General features: G+C 38.2%; 1 protein-coding gene across 1 annotated transcript in view; it reads left to right on the forward strand.

Moving 5' to 3' along the window:
* LOC129504511 (uncharacterized) overlaps positions 1-16135 on the forward strand; it is a gene marked incomplete at its 5' end in the record, with an annotated part of 141419 nt that extends 125284 nt beyond the window's left edge. The window contains 1 exon segment of the mRNA XM_055317232.1: positions 16046-16135. Within this exon segment, the coding sequence (XP_055173207.1) occupies positions 16046-16135 (90 nt within the window).
* Between the last annotated feature and the right edge of the window lie 1192 nt (positions 16136-17327).

Raw genomic sequence — 17327 nt, forward strand, 5'->3', positions numbered from 1 at the left:
CAAGAGTTGCTAGTAGGAATGGAGCTTCATGCAAGCAGCACATAAGCTTCTGGCTAGTTGATTTAAGTCTCTCAATGTGAAGTCCTGGTGAGAATCAAATCTTAAGTGACCAATAAGGTGGACTGAGGCAAACCAGAATGAATAGACCATGAAAAAGTCAATGACAGAGTAGCTGCCAGGTGTACTATGAGGTAATACCAGTGATGCAATTTTAGTAGGTCTTACTGTTCTTGCAGAATCTTATACTATATTTTATTCTACCTTTTATTTAGTTTAGTCCAACTTTTTATTATAGGCAGCTCAAGTCTTTGCCGGGTCATTTTGTTCATGGGACAGCTCTCCTTTGGCCTTGATTAGGCCTGCTAATAATTTTTTGAGATCAATTTATTATATATATCTTTATTACCATCCAATTACAATGTTGTTTTATATCACATACATACCACCTTAACCCTCCCCACCAAACACTAAAATATTTCAATAAATCTAACTTAAACTCCCCAAACCCCTCCTCCCATCCAACTTCTTCCTCCCTTAAATTTTCATCACACCCAAACAATTAATTATCACATTCATCCATAATATTCTCACATTCCAAATTCCATTTTTTAAAATTTTCTTCACAAACAATGAATACCCCCACATCCACTCAAACCACCAACCCACCACAATCATCCCACCACACCCCCCACCACTACACACCACCCCACAAACAAACCAAAAATCTCACCCATAACAAACTCCACCCCCTCACCCTCTCTCTCCCCCCACCATCCCCCCCAATCACACCAACAAATACCACTCAAAACCCCCCACACTACCCTATCCCCACCTAAACCACCCACACACCACTATCTATCTCCCCTCTCCAATACAAAACCCCCACCATCTCAACTCCAAAAAAAACCACTCTTCATAATTCCCCCCTACACCCCAACCCTTCCACCCCCACCCCAAACCCCCCTACCCCATAAACAACATCCCCTATAACCTCAAATCTATTAACTCCAACAAACAACAACAAACAACACATAAAAAAACCCCCACAACAAAACTCTTCCCACCCACCCCCATCATACACCCCCAAACATTAAACCCCCAACTCCCCAACACCATATACCACCTCCAACTTCCACAATTTCAAACAAAAACACCCATTTCCTCTTCCCACTCTTCCCAAATTCCCTCTATCTCCACCCCCAATAAAATCTACCCCTAAAAAACCTCTCTAACCCAAATAATAATTCTCACGAGCACTCTTCCCATTACCTAATACACAACCTACCCCTCCCTAAAAAACAAACCCCCACACCCCACACCACATCCATCCCCATAATACAAATCAAACACCTTACACCTACGACCCCTCCCCAAACCCTCTATAATATACTACCAATAAATCACCAGACTCTATCCAAACACCCTCTCCAAAATAGCCCGAACCACTCCATTGATTATAACAGTTAATACCCCTTTCTCCACCATATGTTGTGTCAAATCATTTTTCCTCACTCTTTTGTTCATCCCCACATTCCTACTGACTTCTTCTCACAAGTCCTCAAAATCCACATTCCTACAATTCCCCTCCAACCCAGCTCCCAAAATCATATCCGTTCTATCTACCACCCAACCCATCCACCCCGTTACTTATAATTATGTACCAAAGACACAAGAGATCCTGACCCACCATAGGATTATCTGAAGCATAATGTGTATCATGATACAACTAAGATAAGAAATTGAAGCCATACAAGTTATGTAAAAAAAAAAAAAAAAAAAAAAAACAACTGAAAAAACTAAATTGAGATTTATTTTAAATTTTTTTTATTTATTTACGATAGTCATACAGAGAGAGAGAGAGAGAGGCAGAGACACAGGCAGAGGGAGAAGCAGGCTCCATGCACCGGGAGCCCGACGTGGGATTCGATCCCGGGTCTCCAGGATCGCACCCTGGGCCAAAGGCAGGCGCCAAACCGCTGCGCCACCCAGGGATCCCTAAATTGAGATTTATGACTTAAAAATTAAGGAGACTGGGGCAAAGGAGAGACCTGGGAAAAATCTAGAATCTCATGCTTCTGCAAATAAGTTGGCAACTCATATTGAGGAGTGCCTGGAGGTTTTATTTTATTTTTTATTTTATTTATTTTTTTTTTTATCAATAGAGCAGTTTTAGGTTTACAAAAGAACTGAGTAGAAAGTACGGAGTTCCCATATATTCTCTCACAACTGATGAGCCAATATTGACATATCGTTATGAAGTCCCATAGTTTACATTGGGATTTACTCTTTGTGATGCACACTTTATGGGTCTGGACACATGTATAATGATATATATCTGCCACCAGAGTGTCATACAGAATAGTTGCGCTGTTCTAAAAATCCCTTCTATTTCACTTTTTCATCCCTTTTTTCCTGTCCTCCCACCAAACCCATGGCAACAATTGATATTTTTACTGACTCTACAGTTTTGTATTTTCCAGAACATCATACAGCTGGAATCATACGGAATGTAGCCTTTACAACTGGCTTCTTCTTCTTCTTTTTTTTTTAATAATACATTTATTTTTTATTGGTGTTCAATTTACCAACATACAGAATAACACCCAGTGCTCATCCCGTCAAGTGCCCCCCTCAGTGCCCGTCACCCATTCACCCCCACCCCCCGCCCTCCTCCCCTTCCATCACCCCTAGTTCGTTTCCTACAACTGGCTTCTTTTACTTATCATTATGAGTCTAAGATTCCTTCAGATCTTGGAGCACCTGGGTGGCTCAGTCGGCTGAGCATCCAACTCTTAGTTTCAGCTCAGGTCATGATATTGGGGTCGTGGGATCAAGCCCTTCATGGTCTCCCTGCTCCGTGTGGAATCTGCTAGAGAGTCCCTGCCCCTTTACTCACGCATGAGCGCTCTCTCAAATAAATACATAAATCTTTTTTAAAAAAGATTCTTCCATATTTTTTCATGTCTTGTTAACCCTTTACTTTTTATTGCCAAGTAGCATTCCATTGTCTGGATGTACCACAGTTCATCCATTCACACACTATGAACACCTTGATTGCTTCCAAGTTTCGGCAATTATGAATAAAGCTGCAGTAAAATATCTGTGTGTAGGCTTTTGTGTCCACATACGTTTTTATCGCCTTTGGGTGAATATCGAAGACTGTGACTGCCGGATCATATACTAGGAGTATGGTTGGTTTTATAAGAAATTGCCAGACTGCCTTTCAAAGTGTCTATACCGTTTTGTATTCTTACAGCAGTGAAAATGAGAGTTCCTGTTACGTTACAGCATTGCCAGCATTTGGGGTTGGCTATTCTAGGTCTTTTGCTTCACCATCTAAACTTTAGAGTCACTTTGTTGATAGCCACAAAATACCTTGCTGGAACTCTGATTGGGATTGCACTGGATGTATAAATGAAATTAGATAGAACTGACATCATAACAATATTAAATCTTCCAATCCATGAATGTGGAATATCACTCCATTTATTTAGTTCCACTGTTGATGTTTAAGGTGATTGTTTATACCTCTGAAGATTTAACACTATGCAAAATTAAAAAGGAATGTGAAGATTTGTGTACTTTACCATGGAGAGGTGTCCCAGACAAGCTTCTCAGGGAGTGGGGTTATCAGGATAGAGAAGCACAAAGTGTAGAGGAATAGGCAGAAAGAAGATCCAGGGGGATTTCCTGAGATGGGAGAAAAAGCAGTTTATAAAAATCCATCTGTCCTGTCTTCTATTAGCTGGTAAACATGGAGCACCTATAGTGTCCTATAAATTTCTATTTTTCTTTTTTTTTTTCCTATAAATTTTTAGAAGGGGCTCAGGAACAGGATGAGGGCTGCCTTGTACAAGAATATCTAACAATCAATAGAGCATGATGAGGACTCAGAAAAAAAAACTGATTATTCATATAGTCAGAGTTATATCTGTATTTGTTAGTTTTCAATTTATTATCATTGTGTCATTTTTTTTGTATTCTACTCTTTTTCTGCTTTCTCTCTTTTAATTAGATATTTTATATGCTTCTATTTTCTCTCCTCTCCTAGGTCAACTTAGAATAATAAAACAAAATATTTGTTTTACTTTCATTTATATCTTCTCCAATGCTATTCCTTTCCTCCTGTATATCCAAGTTTTTTTTTTTTTTTAATTTATTATTTATTTATGATAGGCACACAGTGAGAGAGAGAGAGAGGCAGAGACACAGGCAGAGGGAGAAGCAGGCTCTATGCACCGGGAGCCCGACGTGGGATTCGATTCCGGGTCTCCAGGATCGCGCCCCGGGCCAAAGGCAGGCGCCAAACCGCTGTGCCACCCAGGGATCCCTATCCAAGTTTTGACCTATATAATTTTCCTTCTTTCTGAAGAACTGTCTTTAACATTTCTTTTTTTTTTTTGTCTTTAACATTTCTAACAAGGTTTATTGCCAATAAATTATTTGAAGTTTTCTTTGTCTGAGAGAGTATTTATTTCTCCTTCACTTTTGAAGGAAAATTTCACAGGATTCAAAATTCTTGTTTTGTGGATATTTTCTTTCAAAACTATTTCACACCACTCTCTTCATGTTTGCATGCTCTCTGAAGATCAGTCTAATGTAATTCTTATCCTTGCTTCTCTATAGGTAAGCTATTTTCCCCATAGCTTCAAGATTTTCTTTTTGTGTTTGGCTTTCTGTAGTTTGACTATGATGTGCCTATATGGTCCTGTATGATGTTCTCTGAGATTCCCCGAGTCTATGGTTTCATGCCTGTCATTCATTTTGGAAAATTCTCAGCCATTATTACATCAGACATTTCCTCTGTTCCTTTTTCTCTCCTTTCCTTATATTCTATAATATAATAGAAATATTAAATGTTAAATCTTTTGTTAATTGTTCCACAGTTCTTGAATATTCTGTGTCATCCTTTTCATTGTCTTTCCCCTTTGCATTTCAGTTTGGAAGTTTCTAATGACATTTCTTCAAGCTCACTAATTCCTTCCTTGGTCATGTCCATTCTACTAATGGGACCATCAAAGGCATTCTTCATTTTTAGTACAGCACAGTGTTTTTTATTTCTAGCAGTTGCTTTTGATTTGTTCTTAGAGTTTTATATCTCTCTGCTTATATCACCCATTTGTTCTTGCATATTGTCTACTTTTTCCACTAGAGCCCTTAGTATATTTATCAGAATTGTTTTAAATTCTTGATTTGATACTTCCAACATTTCTAGTATATCTCAGTGTGTTCTGGTGCTTGCTATGTCTATTCAAGTTGTGGATTTTGGGTTTTGTGGGAGGTTTTTTGTCTTTTAGGATAACTTTGAAACATTTTATTGACAAGCTAAACATAATGTACTGGATATAAAGAACTGAGGTAAATGGGCCTTTAGTGTGAGGTTTTATGTTTATCTACGTAGGAGTTATGTTTATTGTCACTATAGGTGTCAGAGGCTGAGTTTTCTCTGGTATCCTTGTTATCATCTCTCTTGCCTTTTAGTTTTCCTAGAAATTTCTTCTTAAATATGATAAGGCATGTGGTTCTTGCCATTGTAATCTCCTGTTATTATACAGGAGCCTACTGATGTACTAATTAAGGCATGTGTGTGTGTGTGGGGGGGGAGGGTAGTTCTATACTCTTAATGACTAGGTTTCAGATTTTTAGTGAGGCTGTACCCCTGAGCTATGGCCTTTGTATGTGCTTCTCACTAATGACACTTCCTTGGGTGAAATAACACTGCAAGATCTAAGAATTGGGTATTTCTCTTCTTCTACATAGAAGGCTATAGTGGGCTATACTTGGATATTTTCCTTTCCCCAGGTTCGTTAGACTCTGATAAAAACAGTTTCCCTTGAGGACAAGACAAGAAAAGAATGCTCTGTGTATTTTTCAAAGTAGCTACTCTTCCCTTCACCCTACCAGAAGGGAGATTTTTCTATAATCTTCACTGTGAGAATATTGGTGGGCCTCCTGCGGGTAAAATTCACAACTGTGTGGACCTTCTGAAATCTTGGCCCCTTAAGTTGTAAACTCTCAATCATTCCACTTTGAGTTTCTAGCAATTCATCAATTAAAGGTTAAATTTTCTGATCTCAGTACCAGCTCCAGTGATGGTTTTTGCTCCGGGGCTTCTACTTGAGTAAGTTATGAATCTCTGTATCAGCTTGTCTGTTTCTCCAATTTTGAGTAATGGCTTGTACTGTAACCTCAATTCTCTAGTGGATCTAAGAAAAGTTTTTGATTTTCAGTTTCTTTAGCTGTGTGTGTGTGTGTGTGTGTGTGTGTGCGCGCGCGCGCACGGTATGTGTGTGTATGTATGTGGTGGGTGTCGTCTCTGGTGTGTGTGTCTGTGTATGTGTAGAACTCAAGAGACAATTTCCAAGTTTTTAACTACTGGAAACCAGAAGCCCACCTATCCACTCATTTTTGAAGTAGCACTTCTTAAGAGAGCACTTAAAGGAAGTCATTACATGAAGACACATGGATGTCGCAAACTAATAACCTCTCAATCCTTATAACCAGTATTTGAGAAATATTTGTTGAACATTTGCATTTTTGGAGGTGGCAGCTATAAGGAATGTTTTATTTTTTTCTTCTTTATAGTGTTTTCTCTTTGAGTAATGGAAAAACCAATTCACATTTGGCTAGTATGTCAGTTCATCTGAATTACCTACCAGTACCATATTTCTGATTTATTCCAAGGATGCTTTAATGCCTCTTATATACTACAAATATGAGATTATGTCACTATTTTGTTTCTCACTGCATTTAAACTTCAAATTCCCTACCAGGCTTATGAAGCCCTAGAGTTACATGGCTCTTTCCTATTCTCTTACCATCCCCCTCCCATATGCATTGCCACTCACCTCTTTGCTCCTTCTGCTCCAGTCAAATAAGCCAAGTTCACTCTTAGCTAAAGACTTTTGCCTTTTGCACTTATCTCTGCCTAGAATCCGCCCCCTTTCCCCTTGACCCTACATGACTGGCACTTCTCATGTGGTAAGTCAATAGTCACCTTCCAGGGAACACTTCTCGGACTGTCCTACCTGAAATACTCAATTTCAGCATTGTTTCCCACTTTCCTTCTAGGTAAGCTCTACCCGGTTAGTCTGCTTCATTTTTGTCATAGGCATAACACTATTGAGATTATTTATTAATACTCTTGTTAAATTTTTTGCCTCATCAATACACTGCAAATACCATGAGTGGCTTGCACTGTCCTCCTTCTAATCTAATTCTGTATCCCCCATCGACAGGCTTCATTTCCAGATACAGAGATAGAAAATATCAAGCTCACTAATCCTCTTTTCCTCCAAAATGCTTTCCATTGTCCAGTGGGGCTAAATCAGAAGCTAGATACATTGTACACTGAATTAAAGAATTTGCCTCCCCTTTTCTCAAGGAAATTGAGGCAGCTACAGACTGTGGCAGCAATTGCCTTCTCAATATCCATCCTCTGTTCTTCCCTGCCAACATAACACTGCTTTGTTCAGGATATTACATGTCCATCACTAGATGATGGATAATGATTACTCTAAGGCCAGTGTGACAATTCTATTTTCCACTTTCCCGGTGTCCTTTGTAGCCAAAGGGTATCATGACATACTTCAAAGCAAAGAAGCCTGTGCAGAAGTCTGCGGGTGTTTCTGGGATGACATTTGCATTCTGTTTACAGTGAAAATAGCCAGCAGGCATTGTTTTTCTCCTAAATCCCCTCTGCTGCTGAAACTGTAGCAGGTATTTAAATATTACCAAGGTAACAAGCCCCAGGTCAGAAACTCCCACAGTGAAGGTGATGAAAATATAGGTAGAAGAGCCTGAGACTGATGGTGTCACTCAACAGCTGAACACAAGTCAACAACTACTCACCCCCAGACCTGTCACATTATTTTATTTATACACACACACACACACACACACACACAATATTCTTTTGCTCTCAGCTTCACATGTTCATATTCATATCCATCACTAATAGTGTATGATTCTTGGACACAAGGTACTGCAAGTTGGTTACAAGCCATAAAACATGGAAATGACTGAATAAAGGAGATAGAGAAGTGGTGGGTGAGAATCTAAGCATTCCATGTTGGAAAGCAATGACCCTCACTGTGCAGCAGCAAAACATCTGGCCAAACTGTCACTTGCTGAATCTTGGTACATAGACGCTTTGCCAATCTAGACTGAAGTGGTAGAGAAAATATAAGGTGGCATATAGCATTTTCTCTGATTTTTTAAATCACGTACCCCATTTATTTTAACTCAAGTAATGAATAAAGCATATGTAATATTATATAAATTATAAACCACAAAATTATTAATTATTGCCAGATCAGAAACACCATGTTTCTATGTAAATTCTAAAGTTTAATTTAGAAATCAGCTTATAAAGTAACACTGCCTCCAAGCATGGCTTAGATTAGTAGATTAGGGCTTTTAGTTGTTAAGGAAACATGTAATTACTTACCTGATTATTAATATCCAACATTCACATTGATGGTAAGTTGTTACCAAAGACTGGACAAGCAAAATATTAACTTTACTGGTTTTATCAGCATTTTAGAAATAGGTGTCTCAGGAGAGAGTAATTTATCCTTTTGGTACCGTGAGGTCCATGAATGTGGCAGAAGATTCAAATCATCTCACTTGTCTGCTTCTTTGTTAACAAATACCTCTCAAAAACATACCTCTCAAGAGATAGAGAGAAGACAGTTTTGACCTAGAACAATTGTCTTTACCCCTGGTACGTGTAGTACAGGCTACAGGATTCTCAGCAACATGAGGTAGTGCTGGGCTCATAAGTTACCTCAGCGACCCATAGTATAAGGACTAGAAAAACAGGGCACAGAGCATAACACAGGGGCATTGGGAACATTTTCCCAGAAGGCCTATATAGGCATGTCCACAGTTAAATAAAAAACAAATGTCCTAAGGCTTATCACTCTTAGGAACTTGAACACATAATGTTAACTTCAAAAGTCAACACAAGCAGAAACTTATCAAATTTGTTCTATTTTAATTGGTCGCTCTTAAGTAAGACAATTCAGTCTGTCCATGTTGTCCTTGTATTTGAACAAGACTCTTGCATATTGGACACTTATGGTAATGGATAGGGTTAAAAGGCTACTGTGCTCTTTTGTTCTCATCTTTTATTTTTAATTTGAACATGGGACAGAAGAAAGACAGCCCTCAGGTAAGTCAAGGAAAGAAGTAATTCTGAACCAGAGTTGCTCACAATTGCATACTTTTTATTTCAGTACATTTTATAGAACATTGCATCAGTTATAGCCAAAGGATATTTTCCCTTGACCCTTTTAACAATTTCATTTGCCTTTTATCCATCTTAGCCATTACCTAGGCCAAAACTCTTACCCATTTCAGATTGAGACAGAAGTCCTTGACTAGTAGGTGGGCCTTTTTTGACCAGGGAGTAACTTGTATGTGCTTCAGATCAGGCTGACTACAGAAGCAGAATGAAGACTGATAGCAAGGTGCCAAGCAGATTATATAATCTGAGAATCCTGCTTCTAATAGCTGGGATCCCAGTGGTTAATGGCCCAAATATTCAGTAGTGTGAATCCTGTTATATCACTGATTGCCTCAGAGTCAAGAAAACACTTAAGATGAGCAAAGAATACTGAAGAAGCCTCATGGAATAATTTTTAAAGAGAAGTGATTATGAGTACATTGCAGTACCTATTCAAGAAAAAGAATATCTGAGTGGACTTTGAACTGGAAATTGAAACTGTATCTGAGTTTTCCATAAGGCAGAGAGTTAGAAAATAGAAAGAAATGTGAGTTTTTATATTAAGACATTACCATGTGAGGTTTTTTTTCTTTATTCTCCCATTGTCCCCTCAACTTCTTCTACAGAGTTGGCAGAGCTTATGGCTTCATTCAGGTGGTGAGGTAAGGTGGAGAATTAGGATTGCCTGACCCACAGGTTTTCTTTTGGCTGTACTTCCAAAAGCTTATGTCCAAAAGGAGGAGACGGTTCATGTATATATGAGAAGAAACATTTTGGAGAAGTAGAAGTGATTGTGGGGACTCCAACCCCGAACTTGAGAGATTCTCCATGAACTGAGAAAGAGAGATAGAGTCATCTGAGGGTCCATAGAGCAAAGGGGCTCTGGACTCTGCTTCTCAGTAACTTTTCTAGAAAGATGCTTCTTCTCTGGAGAGAATGCTACATGACATGTCTCGCAAAGTGGACCAGATAGCCTAGAGAGGTGCAGAAGTAGCAGACGGACACTGCAGTCAGGAGCAAGAGAGTCTGAGAGCCACTGACCAATGACCAGGGTCTCCCTTGCCCCCAGGGCTTTGAAGCTACATTAGAACCTCCTGCAATGGCAGGAACTCAGAGAAGAGAAGGAAACATTGGGAATGCCCAGTGTTAAGGGATTAAAAATTGAGTTGCATGAAGGAAAATTTTGAACTTTTATTTCTCTCATTTCTAAGTTTTTCACTGAGTTTTATACCCACCAAACTGTTTCTTCACAGTCAATCCCTACAACCTCCAACCCCCATTCTGAGGTAACCACTATTTTGATTTCTAATGCCATGTTAGTTTTGACTTTTCTAGACTTTCCTACTAAGCAGGGTCATATATATGTTCTCCTTTAATGTCTGGCATCTTCCTCACAGCATAATGTTTTCAAGGCTCATCCATGTTGTCACAAGTTTAGAACTTAGTGGCTTTTATAGCTAAGTAGAAGTCCACTGTACTAATAAACAATTTCCCCATTCTGTTGATGGTCCTTTAGGCTGTCTCCTGTTTTTGGCTTTAAACTGGATATAAAGATTTTTGTACATATCTTTAGTTTAAAAAAATACAATTCCAAATAAGTCATCTATCAGAAAAGAAACCACAATGAATGATGACAAAAACAAAACCTTAGAATTGAATTACATTGAAAGCATTACATAAAACTTGTGGGAATGCAATAAAAAAAAAGTGCTTTGAAGAAAACTGATAACCTTACATGCTATAATGTGTCATTTTTAGCCATAAAAGAAAGCCAGAATCTAAAAAAACTAATGATTAATGATTTAGTCCCAACCATGGGGGAGTAACAAGTAACTTATCTTTCTGCTGTAAACAACTATAAACCTGTACAAAATATATGAAGTAACTATTTTCAGGTTATAGACAATAGGCAGCACAAAATTACAAATTTTGAGAAAAAGAAACACACAATGCTCACCATTCATGCTGGTTTTTCTGTCTGGGACACTTTTTAAATGGTAGCACAGAGAAGTGGTGCCCAAACAGAAAGAAAGCAGTGTATAGTTCAAGACAGAGATGAGAACTCAGTGCTGCTAAAGTAGATGGGGTTTGTGGGGCAGGCCACTGCACAAATAAAGCTTTAACTTCAGAAAACTGCATTGAAACCTCCTTGAGATGTAGACCAATAGAAGAGTATCAGCTGAGTGAGACTCTAAGAGATATGGTGAATGGCGAATGGGGTGCTGAGTGGAGGGTAGAGGTTCTGGGAGTGAAACAATGAAGGAAGGCATTGGAATGCTGAGTTGATAATTTTATATAGACAATATTTGTTAGAATTTTCCTACATATTTTTTTAAAAGATTTATTTATGAGAGAGAGAGGGAGAGAGAGAGAGAGAGTGAGAGCAAACACGAGCAGGGGGAGGGGCAGGGAGAGAAGGAGAGAATCCTTAAGCAGAGTGTAGAGATCCATGCGGGGCTTGATCCCAGGACCCCAAGATCACGACTTGAGCTGAGATCAAGAGTCAGACATTCAACCAAACTGAGCCACCCAGGCATTCCAGAATTTTTCTACATATTTATTGATGTATTGTCTACCATTCTGTCTTTCATCCCCAACTGTCCTAGAATTATTTTTCTTCTTCCTGAAGTCAATAATTAAAATATCTTTTGACAGAAGTCTCTTCGGAGTAGGCTCTCCCATTTCCTAAATTTATAAATATTTTATTTTACTTTTATCCCTGAATAACAGTTTCATGGAATGATGAATTCCAGGCTGGTTTATTTCCCTTCTACACTTTATAATTATTGTTCCATTGGATTTTAAGTTCCATTTCTGCTGTGGAGAAGTCTGCCCTCATTTACCATAGTCTTTCTTTCTCTGTGGTGGTTTGCAAGATCTTCCTGTATGTTTGGTATGTACTTCCTCTGCATGTTTCCTAGGCAAAAACTTCTTTTTCAGTGTCCTGCTTGATATAAACTATACTTGTAGGGTCCTCCTGAATTCATTCATATGTATGTATTTCAGTTTTGCAAAATTTTCCATCATAATTATTTAAAATATTTTCTCTCCTCAACTTCTTTTCTTTCATCTTTCTAAGATACCAATTATTCATACATTAGATCTTTTCATTCAACTCTCCTTGTCTCTCAACCTCTCTTTCATACTTTCTTTCTTAATATCTCTGTTAAGCAAATGTTGTTTAAAATTTTCAGATATACTTTCTCTCTGGCTATATATAATCTATTAAACTTGTCCATGTTTTGACATCAACAATTATATTTGTCATTTCCAGAAATTCTGCTTCATGTCTTTTTAAGGTTCTCCATGAATTCCTAATATTTCATTATTAAAACTGTATCCTTAAAATCTTTATACAATGGTTTTGCATTCTGTATCTGTTTTGGTATCCACATATTTAAGATTTTAAATTGGCTTTGTAATTTCCATTCAGTTTGTCACCTCAATAATGTGGCAATTCCTATTTCTAAGATCATGCTTGCTTTTAGTTCTTTAGGCCTAAGTGGAGAAATTTTACTCATATGGGAGGCTGTTTCTTTTGAATGTAGTTCCCTGCCCACTGGCTTCCCACTGTACTAATGTCCCCATTGGGAGAAAACACAGTAATTCTTCTTCCAGGTGATCCACTGACATTCATTCAACAAATATATTTTTAGCATCCCATTACATGCCTGGCACAATTCTAGGTGCTTAAGATGTAACATGAAAAAAATACTATAGGCCAAATGTTAAGAAGTGGTTTGGGAAAAATTAAAGCAGTTTAGGAGGATAGGAAGTATCTGAGCAGATGTTAAGACATAAGTCTGTTATGTTGGAAGAACTACAAAGAGATCAACATGGCTGAAAAGGAGAAGTAAGAGGAGAGTCGTAAGAAATGAGGTTAGAGAGGAAAGAATATCAAATTAGGGCTTGGTGGGCCATTGTAAAAATTTTGGCTTTTATTTGAATAAGATGGGAAGGCACTGGAGGTTTTAAGCAGGACAGTGACATGCTCTGACTTGGGATTTAACAGGATCACTCTGGGGTCTTTGTTAAGAATAAATAATAGGAAGAGAAAAGAGGTGGTGCAGGCAAAACAGTTACAAGATTATTGTGATTATCCAGGTGAGAGGAAATGGGGTTGACAAGTGTTGACAGCAACGGAGCTTACCGGAAGCAATCAGATTCCAGATAGTCTGAGGGCTTCATCCAACAAGATTTGCTGATGGATTAGATGTGAAATGGGAGGTAAAAAAAGTATCCATAGATAACTCTGAGGAGACTGAATAATTGACAGGATGGAATTAACATCTCTTGAGAAAGCAAAGGCTGCCAGAGGAGCAGATATTATAGGGATAAGAAGGAAAGATAAATTTTGAACATGGTTAAGTTTGAGATATTTATTAGACACCCAAATGGAGATGTCAAACAATTAGTCAGATATATGAATTTGAAGTTCAGGGAGAGGTCAGGGCTGGAAATATAAATTGGGAATCTTCAATATATAATAGTATTTAAACCCATGGGACATCTTGAAACTGAATGTAGCCAGAGGGGGGAAAAGAGATCTAAGGACCAAACTCTTGAATATTCCAATATTAAAAGGTTGAGGGGATGAGCAGGAGCAGGTGAAGATGACTGAGACTCAGCAGCCATAACAGTAAGAGGAGAGCCAGGAGAAGCACAGGAAACAAGTGGTTCAAATAGGAAAGAGTAATCAGCTGCTTTAAATGTGACTGGCATTAACCTCCCAGTTAAACCTCCCTATGAAATGTAAACTCACTGAAGTGAGTTCAAGAAGGAATGGGAAAAGAAGAACTGGACGAGTTTGGATGATTTTTAAAACTTGCTATGCTTGAAAAGGGATCAGAGAAATGAAGTGATCTGGTAGTGAAGGTTGGGTCAAGATAAAGTTTTATTTTTTTAACTATTGCATTTTGTGTATTGATGAGAATGATCCAGTACAGAAGGACAGGCAAGAGAGAGAATGAGAATTTCGGAAGTGATATCATTGAGTAGGAAAGAAGAGAGGGAGGAACCATGGTTAAGAATGTGGACAATTCATAGCAACATGAGGGAGAATAGAGCATATGGCTGTAGGTATTGCAATGTGCAGTGATGAAAACTTGTGGAAGTTTTCCTATGATTTCTTAGAGTAAAGCAGACTCAAAAAGAGAAACTACTTCCTTTTCCTAAGGCTTTGTGCCTGCAGTAAAGGGAATGCAGATTTGTGAGCTGCCTGCTCAACTGCTGAAGACTTGCACTAACACACAAAATGCTTCTCAGCAAAGGCTGAGAGAGGTCCCGGACTAAAGCATTTAGGGAAATCTCCATCCAATTCTTAGCTAGTCACCAAGCTACCTGAGCAGAGACTTCATAGTCACACATGACGGAATAAAGACTTTAAAGAATTAGTCCAGGAAGATCATAAACAAATAGCAACAACAAAAACAATCCCTATAATGAGGAAATCTCATTTCCAGAATTTCACATTGGATTACTGACAATGCCTAGTTTTCAACAAAAAATTATCAGACACGCAAAGAAATGCAGGAAAGTAATGCACATACAGAGAACAGCAACAACAAAAAAAGCTGTCAACAGAAGCTGCTCCTGAGGAATCCAGGTGTTAGAATTACTAGGAAAAAATGTTAAATCAGCTATTATAAGCATGTTCAAAGAACCATAGAAAGCCATCCTCAACTAACAGACAATATAAGAATGATGTTTATCAAATACCAATAAAGAAATAGAAATTTTAAAATAGAACCAAATGGAAGTTTTGGAGTTTGAAGTGAAAAATTCACTAGAGGAGCTCAATAGTAGATTGAAATAGAAGAAAATAATCATAGAACTTATTCAATTGATTGATTCATAGAATCAATTTAAATTATCAAGTCTGAGGAACAAGATGAAGAAAGAATGGAGAAAAGTAAATAGAGCCTTGGAAACCTGTGGGATATTAAAACCATACCAACATATGCATAGAAGAGGAGGAAAGAGAGAAAGGATATTTGAAGAAATAATGTCTGAATGCTAGATTACCCCAAGGCCTATCTTACCTTATTTTTCACTTTATCTTCTTGGAAATTTATACCCTTCCCCAAAAGGACCATTACAAGTTGCAGCCACCTTATCTCATTCCTACATTTGGGCTTCCAGCCTGACTCACCAGTCAAAAATAAAACAGAACAAAACAAAAGGGAATATAAAGTAGGCTTTGGAGTATCTTCTAATTTGAATTCCAGCTCTATCCTGTATTAACTAGGTGACCTGGGGCATTACTTATCTTCTCCAGGCCTGTTTCTTCAAAATTACTGAAATGCAGACAATAGTACCTTTTTTGCAGGACAGTTGTGAGTATAGAAATTATATAGATAAAATGCCTGGCCCTTAATAAATACTAATTAACTTTCCTCCCTGCCCCCTTTTTTTGATTAGCTTATCAACCTAGGAGAGTGGTTTCAAAAAAGTGGCATATTTCTTCAGTGAATTAAACTCTGTCAACTGAACTCAATCTCTAAAAAAAAAAATAAAAAAAAATTATCCTTACTTAGGTGGAGGTATGAGGAGAAAAACTGAAGCACTCCATATGTAGATTCAAATAGGACTGGGGATCCAGAGCTAGGAGACAATGCAGAGCTGAGAGCTAAGTAGAGGCTGAGACCAATAAGCTCAAGAGAGCTGTTTGAAGGATCCAATAAAATTGAAAGGGCTCAAAAATTGCCACCATGATGATAAAAGCAAGAGCTGTGGTTTGAGAGTAGAAAGGAAAGTGATCCAGAGCAAAGACGTAGAAGAGGTGATGTTGGCTTTTTTTCCTTTTTTCCTTTTTAGGTGCTAGGGACAGAAAGTAATTTACAGACTGACAAAAGTGACCTCTACAGTTTTTCAATTTGGAATGGAGAATTCGTGAATGCTCCATAGACTACATATTGCATGTTTTCTAATGCCCAAACCATCACTCCTCATTCTGGGTCTGTAGTCTACATCCATAAGGCTAGTGCTGCACACTCATTATAAAGGTACAATGCCAACGCTGGAGTATGAATCACTGAGAGCATATCTTATGTTGTGTCACAGCCAGGTTGTGAGAGGCATGATGCCAAAGACCCCATTTCCTGTTTCCCATCTTCTCCTGGTTTTGTCTAGTAACTCACCTATGTAGCCAACTCTAAGATCAATCCCAAGTAATTTAGTATGGCTTTTCCTCAACTTACGATGGGTTCATATTTCAATAAACCCATCATAAATTGAAAATATCCTAAGCCAAAAATGGATTTAATACACCTAACCTAGCTTAGCCTAGCCTTCCTTAAACATGCTCAGAACACTTATTTTAGCCTATAGTGCACAAAATCTAACACAAAACCTATTTTATAATCAAGTACTGAATAGTTCATGTAATTTATTGAATACTGTGCTGAAAGTGAAAATCACAGTAGCTGTCTGGATATAGAATGGTTGTCAGTATATTGATTGTTGACTCTCATGATCACAGGCTAACTGTTTGCTAAGGCTGCTCCTGTCCAGGATCATGAGAGAGTACAGCACCACATATCAGTAGCCTGGGAAAAGATCAAAATTAAAGATTAAAAGTATGGTTTTTACTGCTGCATATGATTTCTGCACTATAATGAAGTTGAAAAATTATAAGTCAAACCATTGTAAGCCAGGGACTATCTACATACCAAGGAGCCTCAATGTCAAATCCTGTCACCTACAGACCTGGTATTTTACTGTGTCATAAACTGGGGTGTCTTTGAAGTCTGTGATCACAGTGCATCATGAATACCCACTTATCCATGCCATATGGATGGGCCCCTGATTCTTTGTCCTATAATTCACACTAGTTCCATCCAGGCTCTTCAAAGATCTTCTCTCCTATTCCTTGCCTCATTCTCTGGTGAGGTGTCTGTTGGGAAGAAACACATATCATACTTGGACCACTTGCCTGCCTAAAGTATGAACTATTCCACCAGCCAAATGTCTGTCTGATCCAAGCTGGAGTTTGCCATAACATGTGGACATTGGAGATGACCTCTTCAGCATCCCTTTTTGTTTTATATCTGGGTTTCCATTTCTTCCCTGTGCAGCCCATGTGCTTTAGGAAAATCTG

This window comes from Nyctereutes procyonoides, unplaced genomic scaffold, assembly GCF_905146905.1.
Source record: "Nyctereutes procyonoides isolate TBG_1078 unplaced genomic scaffold, NYPRO_anot_genome, whole genome shotgun sequence".
In the NCBI taxonomy this organism is placed as follows: Eukaryota; Metazoa; Chordata; class Mammalia; order Carnivora; family Canidae; genus Nyctereutes; species Nyctereutes procyonoides.